The sequence below is a fragment of the Physella acuta genome, unplaced genomic scaffold (assembly GCF_028476545.2).
Source record: "Physella acuta isolate Inbredline_101_S28 unplaced genomic scaffold, ASM2847654v3 ptg001699l, whole genome shotgun sequence".
Classification (NCBI taxonomy): domain Eukaryota; kingdom Metazoa; phylum Mollusca; class Gastropoda; family Physidae; genus Physella; species Physella acuta.
Window position 1 is genome coordinate 43,153 of NW_026733212.1, and position 16,150 is coordinate 59,302.

At 40.4% G+C, this 16,150-nt stretch overlaps 1 protein-coding gene across 1 annotated transcript in view; it reads left to right on the plus strand.

Annotated features, from left to right (window-relative positions):
* The window catches only part of LOC131929962 (putative extracellular sulfatase Sulf-1 homolog), a 49,076-nt gene that overhangs the window by 19,742 nt on the left and 13,184 nt on the right, over positions 1–16,150 (plus strand). The window contains exons 3-5 of the mRNA XM_059286347.1: positions 12,864–13,181; positions 13,931–14,167; positions 15,648–15,876. Coding sequence (XP_059142330.1) covers positions 12,875–13,181; positions 13,931–14,167; positions 15,648–15,876 — 773 coding nt within the window. The 5' untranslated portion in view covers positions 12,864–12,874. The remainder of the gene's footprint in view (positions 1–12,863; positions 13,182–13,930; positions 14,168–15,647; positions 15,877–16,150) is intronic.

Below are 16,150 nucleotides of genomic sequence, written 5' to 3' on the forward strand. Positions count from 1 at the left end.
CTATCGCTCGGTTTTCTACATTTTCACCAGTTAGTAATGTAGATCTAGATCTATTTCTTTAATATACGTACATTTTGTAGTTAAAAATAATCTCTGTACTTTTTTCAACGAAGTACTCTCCCCTTGGTTTACTCCGTTAAGTAGTTCATCTTTAACGAAGGTGGGCGTGGAAGAGTTATCGGTCTTAGTTATTGGAGAAGTTTGTTTACAGTTTATAGCAGGAAGAAAGAAAAACTAATCTCAGTGTTGTGGAGAGGTTTAGCATCGACACGGTTATTGGACAGGGTGATTTGGGATTGGGATTGTTGGATTGTGATTTTGAATGTGATTGTTGGACGATGATTGTGATTCGAATTCCAGGATTGTGATTGTGATTCGGATTGTTGGATTGTGATTTGAATGATTTCACGGTCATTGCGATTGTAAAACAGTAATTGTTATTGTTAGAAGGTGATTGCGATTGATTGCTTGTGATTTTGATTGGTGTACGGGTGACTGCGGTTTGAACTGTTGGGTGGTGATTGCGATTATAGTGATTGAATGCTAAACAGAATGTTCTTATGGATTTTTAAAAGTAAGTAAGCCTTACATTTGTTAGAAGATTTAATGATAACAGTTCGATTTAACTTGTTGAATTTAATGGGACAGTTTATCCTGTTGACGCAGGTTGGGTAGTTTACCTTTAAACTGAAGCAGGTTAGTCAGTTTAACTTGGAGCGGGCTGGGAATTAACGTTAACCTGTTGGAGTGAATTAAGTAGTTTAGCGTTAACCCGTTGAAGCGGGTTAGACTGGTACACCAATTCGGATTCAGATAACAATACAGGAACAAATAGCCAAACAGTAACGGCAACCTATCGACTAGGAACGTAATTATGTTATACTGTAATTTACTTCTTCGTTCTCAATTAACAATATTGAAGGGAATTCCTTCAATACAATTTAGTATTACGTGTCAACATGGTATGCGCTATATAGGCCGTTGACTTCGACGTAGCCTGCTTTTATTTTTTGGGTTTTACATCCATAGCTTTTATCCATCCAAGAACTACAACCGTGCAGCAGTTGTTTCATTGTAAAGCTTTCTCTCTTAGATAAAGACATTCATCTGCCCGAGGTCCGAACACAAATGTATTGATACATACTTCTCATGTCATCGTCGTTAATTAGGAAACCAATACTTCAGTGTTATAATTCTTTAAGGAACACCTCCCTGTATTCATCCTAATATATAATTCCCGCAATGCCGTAATTGATAAAGACAAACCTCCCTCAGTGCCGTTATTTATTGGGACACATGTTCCTAATTGTTTTTGTTAAATAAATCACAGCTCCCTTATTGTCATAATTTATGACAACTACCTGAATGTCATATGTCATCAAAAGACAGCTCTCTCGGTATCTAAATTCATGAAGACACAACTACCAATTTATAAAGACACAAATCCCAAGTTATAAAGATAAAACTCCAAATGTATGAAGACAGAAATACCAATTTATAAAGACACAAATCCCAATTTATGAAGACACAAATCCCAATTTATGAAGACACATCTCCCAATTCATGAACACACAACTCCCAATTTATAAAGATATAACTCCAAATTTATAAAGACAAAACTCCAAATTTATAAAGATACAAATCCCAATTTATAAAGAAACAACTCCCAATTTATAAAGACAAAACTCCAAATTTATGAAGACACAAATCCCAATTTATGAAACACATCTCCCAATTCATGAACACACAACTCCCAATTTATAAAGATATAACTCCAAATTTATAAAGACAAAACTCCAAATTTATAAAGATACAAATCCCAATTTATAAAGAAACAACTCCCAATTTATAAAGACAAAACTCCAAATTTATGAAGACTCAAATCCCAATTTATGAAACACATCTCCCAATTCATGAACACACAACTCCCAATTTATAAAGATAAACTCCACATTTATAAAGACAAAACTCCAAATTTATGAAGACTCAAATCCCAATGTATGAAACACATCTCCCAATTTATGAACACACAACTCCCAATTTATAAAGATAAACTCCAAATTTATAAAGACAAAACTCCAAATTTATGAAGACTCTAATCCCAATTTATGAAACACATCTCCCAATTCATGAACACACAACTCCCAATTTATAAAGATATTTGAAGACACACCTCCCAATTTATGTAGATACGACTCCCAGTTTATGAAGACACACCTCCCAATTTATGAAGACACGACTCCCAATTTATGAAGGGTCACACCAATATTGCCATCACTCAGACACTCACCTTTCAGTATCACACTATATCAAGACACCTGCAAGTATCATAATTTATCCCCGAAGTTCTAACTCATTACTACACCAATTACCAAATGCCAGCAATGATTCAGATACCTCCATGTTGATGCTTTGTCTGACTAAGCCTTGCCACACCCCCTGTCTTTGTAATTACGAAACAATTCCTGTTGATATTTTTCAAGCGCTGTTGCTATCAGTCCGTCTCCCAAAAATAAAAATAAATAAAAGATATAAATAAAAAACCAAGGGAAATAACTCTCGTCCTGTGTCGGGGTCACCTTGACCCGAGCAGTGTGTTTGTGAGTGCTAGACGGGTTGAAGTGTTGAGTTGTCGTTCCTGTGTCCCTGCCCCTTACACTATCTCACCCCGTTGAAAAACGGGGGTTATCCGCTCTTTGTTTACATTTTACGGTTACATTTCGCCTTCAGGGTATGTTTCTCTTTTTAGGCGATGTGGACCTCATGGGGGTGGGGAGGGGGATCAATCCGACTAAATGAGATGGGGAGAGGTGTCTTTTAATTTATGGCCGTGGTTTAACTTGACTGTTGGTTAACACGACGATTGGGTTGTATTTTTCCCGGGCTGTTCGGTTAAAGTTTTTTAAAGGTTAAACGCTCGATTGACTGACTGGGCTAAAGGTTAACTTTGGTTAGCTAGTCCACTGGTTAACTGGACTGTTGATTAACACTATTATTATTTACGAGAAAAATGGCCCGTTGAGGAAGGGTACAACGGGCGCTAGGCTGATAGTGCTGTCTCTTTTCTCTAAACTAAAACCAACCTACCCCCCCACACACCACCCCCACCCCCACCCCCCCACCCCCACCCCCAACACACACCACCCCCCACACACCGCCCCCCACACACCGCCCCCCACCCCTCCACCACCCCCCCAAAAAAACATGTCTACCGTCGCATTCAACGAAATATAATTATATACTTTTTCCAGTGTCCGCCCCCTCCCAGAAAATTCTACCCCCCGCCCCCGAAAATTTCAAGTACCCCCCACCCCTCTCCGGGGAGGAAAAAGTCTGAAAGAAACACTGAAACTAACCCACCCCCCCCACACACACCACCCCCCCCACACACCGCCCCCCCACCCTCACCCCACGCCTCCACGCCTCCACCCCCCCCCCCCAAAAACATGTCTACCGTCCCATTCAACGAAATATAATTATATACTTTTTCCAGTGTCCGCCCCCTCCCAGAAAATTCTACCCCGCCCCCGAAAATTTCAAGTACCCCCACCCCTCTCCGGGGAGGAAAAAGTCTGAAAGAAACACTGGTGTCGCGCTTAGCCACTACCCGAAGAATTGCATTAAAGAAATGGCAAGAAAACAACTTTTTAGATTAGACACATTAATTAGGCGGTAATTTTATTATAGATAATAAAACATATTTCAACGAAGTATGTAAAAAATTAAAGTGTATTAGTATCATTGGTTTGCATTTGTGCAATTTTCCGTTTGCGCAGTTTTCCGATTACGCATTTTTCTAGGAACCGTACATGTACAGAGAATTATAGAGTATCGATGAAGAAATTTCTTTTGAGTTAGGAAGGGGGGGGGGGGGGCTCAGACGTTCTTACGCGGGGGTGGGGCTTCGCCCCTACCCGAAGAATTGTATGAAAGAAACTCTTCACGCAAACCACTTAGATAAGACAAAATTTCCTTTTTATTCAATGTTTACTCTCCGGTTTGAGATTATTGTCTACTCTGTGCTAAATGTGTCGACGTCATACTTCGTTTTTCGAAATACTATGCATGTTTTTAATTTCCTTGTGTTTTCTCTAGAGCGTTCTTGTCAGACAGAGCGTTCTTGTCAGACAGAGCGTTCTTGTCAGACAGACAGCGAAACTATTCTTATAGACGAGAAAAATGGCCCGTTGAGGAAGGATACAACGGGCGCTAGGCTGATAGTGCTGTCTCTTTTCTCTAAACAAAAACCATCCCACCCCCCACACACACACCCCCACCCCCACCCCCACCCCCCACCCCCCACACACCCCACCCCCACGCCCCACCCCCCACACACAACTCCACCCTGCACCCACCCCCACCCCCACACACACCACCCCCCACACACCAACCCCCACCCACCCCCACCCCACCCCACCCCCACCCCCCAAAAAACATGTCTACCGTCCCATTCAACGAAATATAATTATATACTTTTTCCAGTGTCCGCCCCCTCCCCGAAAATTCTACCCCCGCCCCCGAAAATTTCAAGTACCCCCACCCCTCTCCGGGGAGGAAAAAGTCTGAAAGAAACACTGGTGTCGCGCTTAGCCACTACGCGAAGAATCGCATTAAAGAAATTGCGAGAAAACCACTTTTTAGATTAGACACATTAATTAGGTGGTAATTTTATTATAGAGTATCGATGAGGAAACCACCCCACCCCACCCCCCCCACACACACACCTCCACCCCCCACACACCACCCACCCCCACCCCCACACACACCACCCCCCACCCCCACACACCACCCCCCACCCACCCCCATCCCCCCCCCACCCCCCACTCCCAAAAAAATCATGTCTACCGTCCAATTCAACGAAATATAATTATATACTTTTTCCAGTGTCCGCCCCCCTTCCCGAAAATTCTACCCCCGCCCCCGAAAATTTCAATTACCCCCACCCCTCTCCGGGGAGGAAAAAGTCTGAAAGAAACACTGGTGTCGCGCTTAGCCACTACCCGAAGAATTGCATTAAAGAAATTGCAAGAAAACCACTTTTTAGATTAGACACATTAATTAGGCGGTAATTTTATTATAGAGTATCGATGAAGAAATTTCTTTTGAGTTGGGGGGGGGGGCTCAGACGTTCTTACGCGTGGGGTGGGGCTTCGCCCCTACCCGAAGAATTGTATGCAAGAAACTCTTCACGCAAACCATTTAGATTAGACAACATTTCCTTTTTATTCAATGTTTACGCGATAATCAATGACATCATTATATTACTGTGTGCACTTTCCGCCTTGAGATTATTTTCAACTCTATGCTAAATGTGTCGACGTCATACTTCGTTTTTCGAATTACTATGCAGGTTTTTAATTTGCTTGTGTTTTCTCTAGAGCGTTCTTGTCAGATAGATAGACAGACAGCGAAACTATTAGTATTAACGAGAAAAATGGCCCGTTGAGGTAGGATACACCGGGCGCTAGGTTGATAGTGCTGTCTCTTTTCTCTAAACTAAAACCAACCCACCCCCCCCACACACCCCCCACCCCCACCCACCCCACACACCAACCCCCCACCCCCACCCCCCACCCACCCCCACCCCCACCCCCGAAAAAAACATGTCTACCGTCCCATTCAACGAAATATAATTATATACTTTTTCCAGTGTCCGCCCCCTCCCCGAAAATTCTACCCCCGCCTCCGAAAATTTCAAGTACCCCCACCCCTCTCCGGGGAGGAAAAAGTCTGAAAGAAACACTGGTGTCGCGCTTAGCCACTACCCGAAGAATTGCATTAAAGAAATTGCAAGAAAACCACTTTTTAGATTAGACACATTAATTAGGCGGTAATTTTATTATAGAGTATCGATGAAGAAATTTCTTTTGCGTTGGGGAGGGGGGGGGGGGCTCAGACGTTCTTACGCGGGGGTAGGGGCTTCGCCCCTACCCGAAGAATTGTATGCAAGAAACTCTTCACGCAAACCATTTAGATTAGACAACATTTCCTTTTTATTATTCAATGTTTACGCGAGAATCAATGACGTCATATTACTGTGTGCATTCTCTGGTTTGAGATTATTTTCTACTCTATGCTAAATGTGACCGCGTCATACTTCGTTTTTCGAATTACTGTGCATGTTTTTATTTTGCTTGTGTTTTCTCTACAGCGTTCTTGTCAGATAGATAGATAGATACATAGACAGACAGCGAAACTATTATATAGAATTATTTTCCCAGGGATAGATGCGGAAAACCTGTTAGTTTACATGTCAGTTCCGTCACCTGTTTCTAGATCTCTGTCATGTGTTTCTTCTACAGATTTCTTTAGTCTGTTTTTTATATATACTTAGTCGTTTCTTTCTATATCTCAACCGTCTGTTTCTTATATAAATTTCTGTCATCTGTTTCTAGATCTCTGTGATGTGTTTCTTCTACAGATTTATGTGATCTGTTTTTTACATATACTTCAGTCGTTTGCATATCTCAACCATCTGTTTCTTATATTTCAGTCATCTGTTTATTATATAAATTTCAGTAATCTGTTTCTAGATTTCAGTCATCTTTTTGTTATATAAATTTCAGTCACCTGTTTCTAGATTTCAGTCATCTGTTTCCCATATAAATTTCAGTCATCTGTTTCTAGATTTCAGTCATCTTTTTCTAGATTTCAGTCATCTGTTTCTAGATCAGTTACACTTCGCCATTTCGAAATTTCTTCACATCACCCGTCAATCCTCCCCCTCCCCATCCCACTTCAACCCTGCCTGTAGTTTGATTTAAATGCTTCACAATGTCAACATTGCACACTGCCAATACCCCCCCCCCCCCTCCCACCCTCCCGTTACATACATCTTCATAGTATTTGTACTGGCATCTTTAGCTCACGCTAGGCCGTCTGTCAATCAGTTACATCTCACTCTGTGTGTGAATGTGTGTATGAGGGTGTGTGTGTGAATTTGTATGTGTAATGGTGTGGGGAGTAATGAAGTGGTAGTTTTTCTTAACGTTAAAAAAATCTTAAATTAAAAAAAAAATACTGCTTCTACCTACTGTGTTAACTTGTTTACTTAGACCGTGTATCCGCAAAGACAATCCCGAAATCATTTCAAGGGAAGCTACCCGGGTTGCTGGCGTTGAATTCCCTCCCTTTAGTGCATACAAGAAAAGAAAGAAAAAAACCGCCTATCCCGTCCATAGAGCTGTGCACGTTGTCGTTATCTGCGAGACGTTAAATCACTTTCTCACCTCGCTATTCATTTCTCTGGCATGACATTTTTTTCCGGGACATTTTTTCGGCATTAAGTTGTTCCAGTTTTAAAATTCCACGGCGTCTCAGTTTTTTAAGGTTTGTCTTTATAAGAGCTAGAAATCGTCCATGGTTAAAAGTCGTATTGTACTCTTTCTTTTGTTCCGGGCATCTCTTCAACCGCCCACCTCACCGTAAAAAATATAATTTATATAGAAAATGTATACTTTTACCGGTGTTCACCCCCCCCCCCCCCCCCCTCCCCCTCTTGGAAAATATAGACCGCCCCCCCCCCCACCCCGAAAGTTTTAAGAATCCCCCCCCCCCCCCCCCGCTACCGGAGAAAAAAAAGTCTGAAAGAAACATTGATTGTACTGTATTTAAATCGTCATATCGGTCCGACAGGGGTGTCTCATTTTTGTAACGTTTTCAACGACAATTCTCCCTATTACTTTGGCATCGAAACGTTGTTTATGTTTTGGAGTAAATGTTTTTCTTTTTACGGTTCGACGATTTCAACGACAATTCTCCCTATTACTTTGGCATCGAGACATTGTTGTGTATGTTTTGGAGTAAATGTTTTTCTTTTTACGGTTCGACGATTTCAACGACACTTCTCCCTATTACTTTGGCATCGAAACATTGTTGTGTATGTTTTGGAGTAAATGTTTTTCTTTTTACGGTTCGACGATTTCAACGACAATTCTCCCTATTACTTTGGCATCGAAACATTGTTGTGTATGTTTTGGAGTAAATGTTTTCCTTTTTACGTTTCGGTGATTTCAACGACAAAGCTGCCTATTACTTAAGCATCAAACTTTGTCGTTTAAGTTTTAAGTAAATTTCTCTCTCCCCCCCCCCGTTTTGTGGTTCGATAATGTATACACCTAATAATAACTAAGATTTTAGTATTTTAAATGTTATACCAGCCGGCAACTTATTGGCGTGTACAGTTTTCGTAAATGATTCTCAATCGATTTAGATGTGTCAATGTTAGAGGAAGTTAGAGTTATAGTGATATAGTTAATGAGAAATGTAACTGACAATGAATAATGAGCTCATATATCTTAGTAATGATAGTGTTGAGGATCAGCATCATTATTCGCGGTGCTTCTTACAGATTTTTTTTCTCTCCGGGATGAAGGGGTGGGTGGATTACTTCTTTCCGTCGGGGGGGGGGGGGGTGACGACCCTGGAAAAGTATATACGTATATGTAGACGTACATACAGAAGCGATGCCTGAAAGAAACTGATTATTCCTAAGATTTTACAGACATTTTTACTTTTTTTTTGGGGGGGGGGGGGGCTATTGGTTTGACAAAGTCTTTCGCCGTCTGGTCTCATGACGTCACGTTTGTCATGCGCAGTGGAGAGGTTGTGTGAAGAATGATTCAGGGGCGCAACTCTAGACGGACAATACTCGAATCTCATTATCCCCCCTTTAGCTTAAAAATCATCAACCCCAGCTGTTTTTCTTTCTTTCGCAATAAGTGCACTAGATCTAGGCCTAGTAATGCTTTTGACTTTCCCATGATCTTAATGAGTACCGTGGTAGCTTTTTTCCTCGCTAGGGAGAATAGTATGTTAGTGATTGTGTGCGCAGGTCTTAATAGCTATGGGTGAATAGAAATTGTAATGGATTATTTCGTTTAAACTTTAAAGGCTAGATTTATGTAAAATTGTTGTTTTAAAAAATAAATACAGTAGAAAATTGTAATACATCAGTTTTCATTAATAACATAGTTCGATTTAGGTTGTAAGTTGACATATTACAAATACGTACTTTTTTTATCTTGGTGTTTTAAAATAGCAAAAATTTGAAGACGTAGAGGTCTTAACAGTGATTAGCTGCGAAATATTAAAATTTAGGAGTCTTAGTAAAAGAAACGTATTTTATGTAAAGAAATAGAACTTCAGGTTTAACAGTAAAGTATCTGTTTTAAATCTAGCAGGAAAAAAAAAAGAATTAAGTAGGTATAGTCTTAAAAAAATCAAACGAAAGAGTATCTGTAAAATGTATCGTTTTATCAGTAAAATACCAACTTGTGTGTGTCGGTGAATAAAAAAATCAACCTTAGATGTCTTATTAAAATACTAACTTTATGTGTATCAGTAAAAAATAATAATAAAACATAGATGTATCATTAAAATATTAACTTTAACTGTATCAGTAAAAACAATAAAAAACCAAAGATGTATCGTTAAAATATTAACTTTATGTGTAACAGAAAAAAAATATAAATTAAAAAAAACAAAGATGTATCGTTAAAATATTAACTTTAAGTGTATCAATAAAAAAAAACATAGTTGTATCGTTAAAATATTAACTTTAGGAGTCGAAGTAAAGAAAAAAAATGGTTACAAAAATGTCTATAATCTGAGTGGCACGGAGCTGTAGGTCATGTTGACACACCTTAAATAGCCGGGCAGACACCCATTTACCTGTTATCTTACCTATCCTTCGTCAGTCCGGATTGGATACGCTCGGGTTCAGGTATCCACGTGGGATTATGTGGATTATATCCAGTTGTACTCATCAATTCTTTTTGTATGGATTATATGACGGGTACAGTTTGGTAAAGTATAGTTTACTAAATTTTTGTTCTGTTTTATATATATACCAGCGATTCACAAAATGTGGGGTACAGCGATGATTAACACCTCAGCTTAATTGTCTTGTTCAGAAGTAAAAACAAGTCGTGTAAAGGTTAGACTTCTAGAATAATGGCTGTGGGTTTAGTAGGGAGCGTTCATTTTAATTTTAGTGGGGTTGTTGTCTAAGGCTTGTGACCAAAAGGTTGGAGTGAGGTAGTGGTGTGATTTATTTTTTTTTAAATTATGAATCGTATGGTAATAATTCAGATCGTTTTACTTGTGTAGTTGTATATTTTATGATATGTTTTAACTGATATTATAACTTCAATACGGAAAGTGACCTTTGGTGATATATGATGTGTGAAAAGTTCGTTTTGACGCGACGAAGTTTAAAAAAAAAGGAAATAAATAAATACATTGTATGTTTATTGCCTCACCATCGCTTTTGTTTGCTAAAAAAAGGAAAAAAAAAAGAAAGTATTAAGTCATGTTGCTTTAGACACGATTAATGGGTTGCATTTTTTTATCTCGTTAAAAGAATTCAGTTTTGCGGTTTGATTAGAGTTAGACTAAGGTGGAATGTTTTGGTTTAGATTCGACTGTGGGGGAGGGGTGTGCAACAGTTAATGAAAATCTGGCAAAATTGGGATTTATCTTCTATTGTGAAGTTACACCCGGCATTGAGACCCTTGCCACGCGAACAAAGGGAATTATCGTGTCATACGTAAGCTACGTCTGCGTAACTCATGTGGTCTAACGCCAGGGTTAGGCTTGTTTTGGGTCCAACGACTTACGCCCCACGGGACGTCTGCCCCGTAGGAGTTTACATTTGAAATTTTCTCTGACGGAGAACCCCCTACCCCTGCACCCCACCTAACGACGCCATTGGGTAATTAAATAAAAATCACCGTCTTTTTAAAAATAAAAACATCAATGGTATACAGTCACCCCTCGCTACTAAGCGGTGATTTATCACGGCTTCAGTACACACACACGCACGCACACACACACACACACACACACACATACACACACACACGCGCATGCACGCACACACGCACGCGTACGTATGTATGTGTGCATGTAATTATCTGTCAATTGTTTTCAAGAATTGTTTAGTATTCCACAACGGTACATATAACTCAGTTGAATTTAGTCTCCGTGGTAAGTTCATAGCTTAGGGCTTGCCAATATTTTTAAAATGCAGCTTTTCCATCCGTTGTAATATTTTTTCATTTCTTTCCAACAATTTTCATACCTTTTCCAATGTATTTAGGCCAGATGTTTTTTTTTTTACTTCCTCTTTTCCTTGATCCTACAAGGACTATTCACAAAGGGAAAAAAAATGCAAAATTTAAATTACAAAATAACACACGCACAGCAATAAAAATCTCAATTTGTTCAAGACACTAAACTAAAACTCCTGTAACTAAATCCCATCAATCAAGTCTTATTGTTCAGGTGTCTCTTGCTAGCAGATTATTTAATAAACAGAAAACATTCAACTGTAAGTATTCTAAGGCTCACGTGGTCTTATATAAAAAGAGCCGTCCTATAACAGTTCGGTGGAAAGGTGTGGTTGCAGCCCTTTACTCCCCAGGGGGGGGGGGGGGCACACAGAGGCGTAGCGACCCTTCCCGGCGCCCGGGGACAAACTTTTCGATTTGCATCCCCCTCGAGATGTCCATTTGCTACCCCCACCCTCAAACTTTCGATTTGCAACACCCCTCGAGATTTCAATTTGCAACCCCTCCCCTTCTTCGAGATTTCGATTTGCACACCCCCCCCTCAAACTTTCGATTTGCACCCCCCTCAACCTTTCAATTTATTTTTCCAACCCATTTTGGCGCCCCCTAAGGTCGGCGCCCGGGGACATATGTCCCCCCTCCCCGCTACGCTACTGGGGCCACAAAGGAATAAAGGACCACAAAGAAATAAAGGGCCACAAAAGAATAAAACTAAGCCAACTGTAAATATTCCTTGTGTTGATCATGTTGCTGTATGACAAACCAGACTATACACGAATGAATCTAGAAACAATAGACCAACCCATGAACGCTGTAATCTCATATCAAACGGAATGATTCATTACCTGTTACAATGTACGATGGTCGCGACCCAAGCATTAAATTGCAACAGCTGCTTTATTAGCAAGATACATGTAGATACAGGAGGGATAAAGTAGATATTTGGTCAAATGTGTGACACGTTGCCCGAAAGTATCGAGCTCGCTCTATAGTTAGTAGTGACTGGGGAACCCTCAATTCTTTTCGATCAGAGTTTCTTTCAGGCATCTCGGGGGGTAGGGAAGGTGGGGGGGGGGGGGGAAGCTCAGCCTCCCCGATGAAAGTCTACCGGCCCTCCCCCACCCCCTCACCCGAACGAATTGGAATTAATATAGATATTTTATCACGGAATTTTTAAGTCAAGAAAATGAAGAAAAAAAAACAAGGTCCAGACGGTATAATCCAAGGGGTTCTGCATGCGATTACTGCTCGTGAAAAAAATGCATGCGATTACTTAACCCATTCAGAGGTTTAGTGTCAGGGCTAAATTGTTTACACTAAATTACTCCCGCCCCCCAACAACACACGTCAATATGTTTAAGCTAACACAATAACATCATCTGGATAAATGGGCCGCGGACGTTTGCTTTGATTTATTTAATAAAGATATGATTGCTGTTTGCAAGATAAATTGGGGAAACTAAGGTACAATGGTGGGGGGGGGGGGGATTTTATGTAAAATAGTCGTTTAAATAAAGGGGATTTTGTCATCTTTAGCCTTCAGATTTAGTTATGCGTAGGCTTTTTTTTCATAGGTTAATGTAGGTGGTAGGTTTTGTCAGATGTTTGTGCAGGTTTGGCCAATTTTTAGGTTTTTTTCATATGTTTTGCTATAAGTTTTGTCAAAGTTTCGTGGCTTGGACTATTCTCAAATGTTCTTCATCTGTTTCCCTTTGACTCCTTACCCCATCCTCAACATAAACCCACTCCGCTAACCACCAACTTGTAACGAGGACTTCTGTACTTCCCCAGCTAGACCTACCATGGCCACCCCAGGATCAAACCCCCCTCGCCTGGCTCTTCTCCTCGCCACCCTCCTGCTTCTAGTCGCCATGGCGGAGTCGAACGGCACGGACGCACGAGAAAGCAGAAGACACAGGAACACCAAACCTAGAAATCACATCAAAGAACCGCAACCCACGCAGCATTCTCAGGATAGCCTCCCTTCCTTCACGAAAAACGCGTCAAAGTTGCCCCCGCGCGCTCAACACAAACCCTCAGGACGGAAACCTCGTAGCGAGAAGCCAAACATTGTTTTTATTTTAACAGACGACCAAGATGTTTTGTTAGGTAAGTGAGAATTAAAAACTTTGCTATCTTATTTTAAATAGTATCTATCTTAGATGTGTATGACTTTGAAGATCAAAACCAGTGTATACTGTATACAGAGGCGTAGCGACCCTTCCCGGCGCCCGGGGACAAACTTTCAATTTGGCGCCCCCTCCCCCATATATTTTTAAATTTATAATGCAAAACTGCAGCTAAAATGAGCTTTTAAATTTTTTTTCAACCCATTTTGGCGCCCCCTAGGGTCGGCGCCCTGGGACATATGTACCCCCTCCCCCCCCCCCTTCGCCACGCCTCCGACTGTATACCCAGCCCTCTAATAGTATTGTTTGTATTATTGCAGTTGCTTTAAAAACTGTGCCAAAACTCCTGATTGTTCTTCCAGAAGCTCTAAAACTAGATCTAGATACATGTTATCCTCAGGAATTTCTGAAAGATACTGTAACATTTAAGCCAAAAACTCATACTATTCTTACATTCTATGAAGCTAAAAGTCCAGAATTTATCTACGAAATTGTCAAATAATTTTTACAGGATCTCTGAAATACATGACTAAAGTCCAAAATTTATCTACAGATTCTCTAAAATTGTCAAATATTTTTTTCAGGATCCCTGAAATACATGCCAAAAGTCCAAAATTTATCTACAGATTCTCTAAAATTGTCAAATATTTTTTCAGGATCCCTGAAAGACATGCCAAAAGTCCAAAATTTATCTACAGATTCTCTAAAATTGTCAAATATTTTTTTCAGGATCCCTGAAATACATGCCAAAAGTCCAGACCCATCTGATCCGGGCTGGAGTCTACTTCAACAATTCCTTTGTCCCCACCCCCATGTGTTGTCCCTCCAGATCCAGCCTTCTGACCGGGATGTACGTGCACAATCACAACACATACACCAACAACGACAACTGCTCATCCCTGGAGTGGCAGAAGTTCCATGAGCCGCATGCGTTTCCTACCTACATGAATGAGACGTATAGTACAGGTAACAGTTTTAAGGTGATAGGTAGGCTGTAGAACAGTGGTTCTTAACCTTTTTGGAGGTACTGAACCCCACTAGTTTCGAATGCGCATTTACTGAGCCCTTCTTTATAGTTGTATTGTCTGCACTAACAAATTCCAATCATGAAGTGTATTAGTTGGGTGTGTCCTGACATCCCTTGAACCCCTGAGACTGACTCTCTGAACCCCTGGGGTTTGATCAAACTGAGGTTAAATAGCACTGGCAGGCTAAATTGAGGTTAAATAGCACTGGCAGGCTAAACTGAGGTTAAATAGCAATGGCAGGCTAAATTGAGGTTAAATAGCACTGGCAGGCTAAACTGAGGTTAAATAGCAATGGCAGGCTAAATTGAGGTTAAATAGCACTGGCAGGCTAAACTGAGGTTAAATAGCAATGGCAGGCTAAATTGAGGTTAAATAGCACTGGCAGGCTAAACTGAGGTTAAATAGCACTGGCAGGCTAAGCTGAGGTTAAATAGCAATGGCAGGCTAAACTGAGGTTAAATAGCACTGGTAGGCTAAACTGAGGTTAACTAGCATTGGCAGGCTAAACAGCTCTAGCAGGCTGTTGATATATAGCAAATAAAGGCTGTAAAACACTGGCAGGCTGTAGATATACAGCACTGTCAGGCTGTAGATATACAGCACTGGTAGGCTGTAGATATACAGCACTGGTAGGCTGTACAGCACATGTAGGCTGTAGATATACAGCACTGATAGGCTGTAGATATAAATGGTTCTAAAATCCGCACCTTGATTTTTTCCTATGTACATTTTTTAACTGTAGCTGCCATTCACTGTCATGCAACTAGCGGAATAAAATAAACAAACATTCTCTAATGATACATATTTTTTACCCTATGCTAACATGGCATGTGGCGTCTCCCTTCAATTTTTTAAAGTCATGTATGTTTTGACTTCTGGTTTGAGCACAAGTTAAGTTTTTAAATCACACTACAGGTCAGGCTGTAACTTTATCCCAAGTATATGATGTCATGGTGTCTTTATCCCAAGTATAAGAGGTCATGGTGACTTTATCCTTAACATAAGGTCATGGTGACTTTATTCCAAAGTATAAGAGGTCATGGTGACTTTATCCCAAAGTATAAGAGGTCATGGTGACTTTATCCCAAAGTATAAGAGGTCATGGTGACTTTATCCTTAACATAAGGTCATGGTGACTTTATCCCAAAGTATAAGAGGTCATGGTGACTTTATCCCAAAGTATAAGAGGTCATGGTGACTTTATCCCGAATATAACAAGTAAGAGTGACTTTATCCCAAGTATGACAGTCACAGTAACTTTAATCCAAAACAGTCCTGGTGACCTTACCCCAAGTATAAGCAGTTTGGCTGACTTCTTCCCAAGCCATAACAGTCCAATAATTTCCTATGCTCATTTTAGAGCAACCTGCCTGACCATAGACTAGCATATAAAACCATACTCTCTTCTCCACTTGCAGGTTATTTTGGCAAGTACCTGAACGAATACGACGGCAACCACGTCCCCCCGGGCTGGCAGAGGTGGCTGGGTCTGATCAAGAACACACGCTACTACAACTACAGCGTCGTGGATGAGAACCTGGTCAAGAGGCGCCACTCTGACAATTACTACGCTGATTATTTTACCGATCTTATAGCCAACGAGAGCAGGGCTTTTCTTCATGAAAGTAAAAAGAGATTTCCCAGCAAGTGAGATAACTAGCAATTTTTAAGTGTTAAACTTTAATTTGAATGTTTTACTAAACATTATATAACTTAGTAGTTGATTGCTTTACATATGTATTGGTGTAGCATTGATTGTCTTTCTTTTCTTTTATCTGTCTTTATATACAAAGAACATTATGGTGGATTGGTATTACACTTAGGGGTTATCAATTTATGACGTCCACAAAATTTTTATATTTTAGCCCCAAAATACACCCCCAGTCCACATGTGTCCACACGTCAATTTTTTTTCTGACCC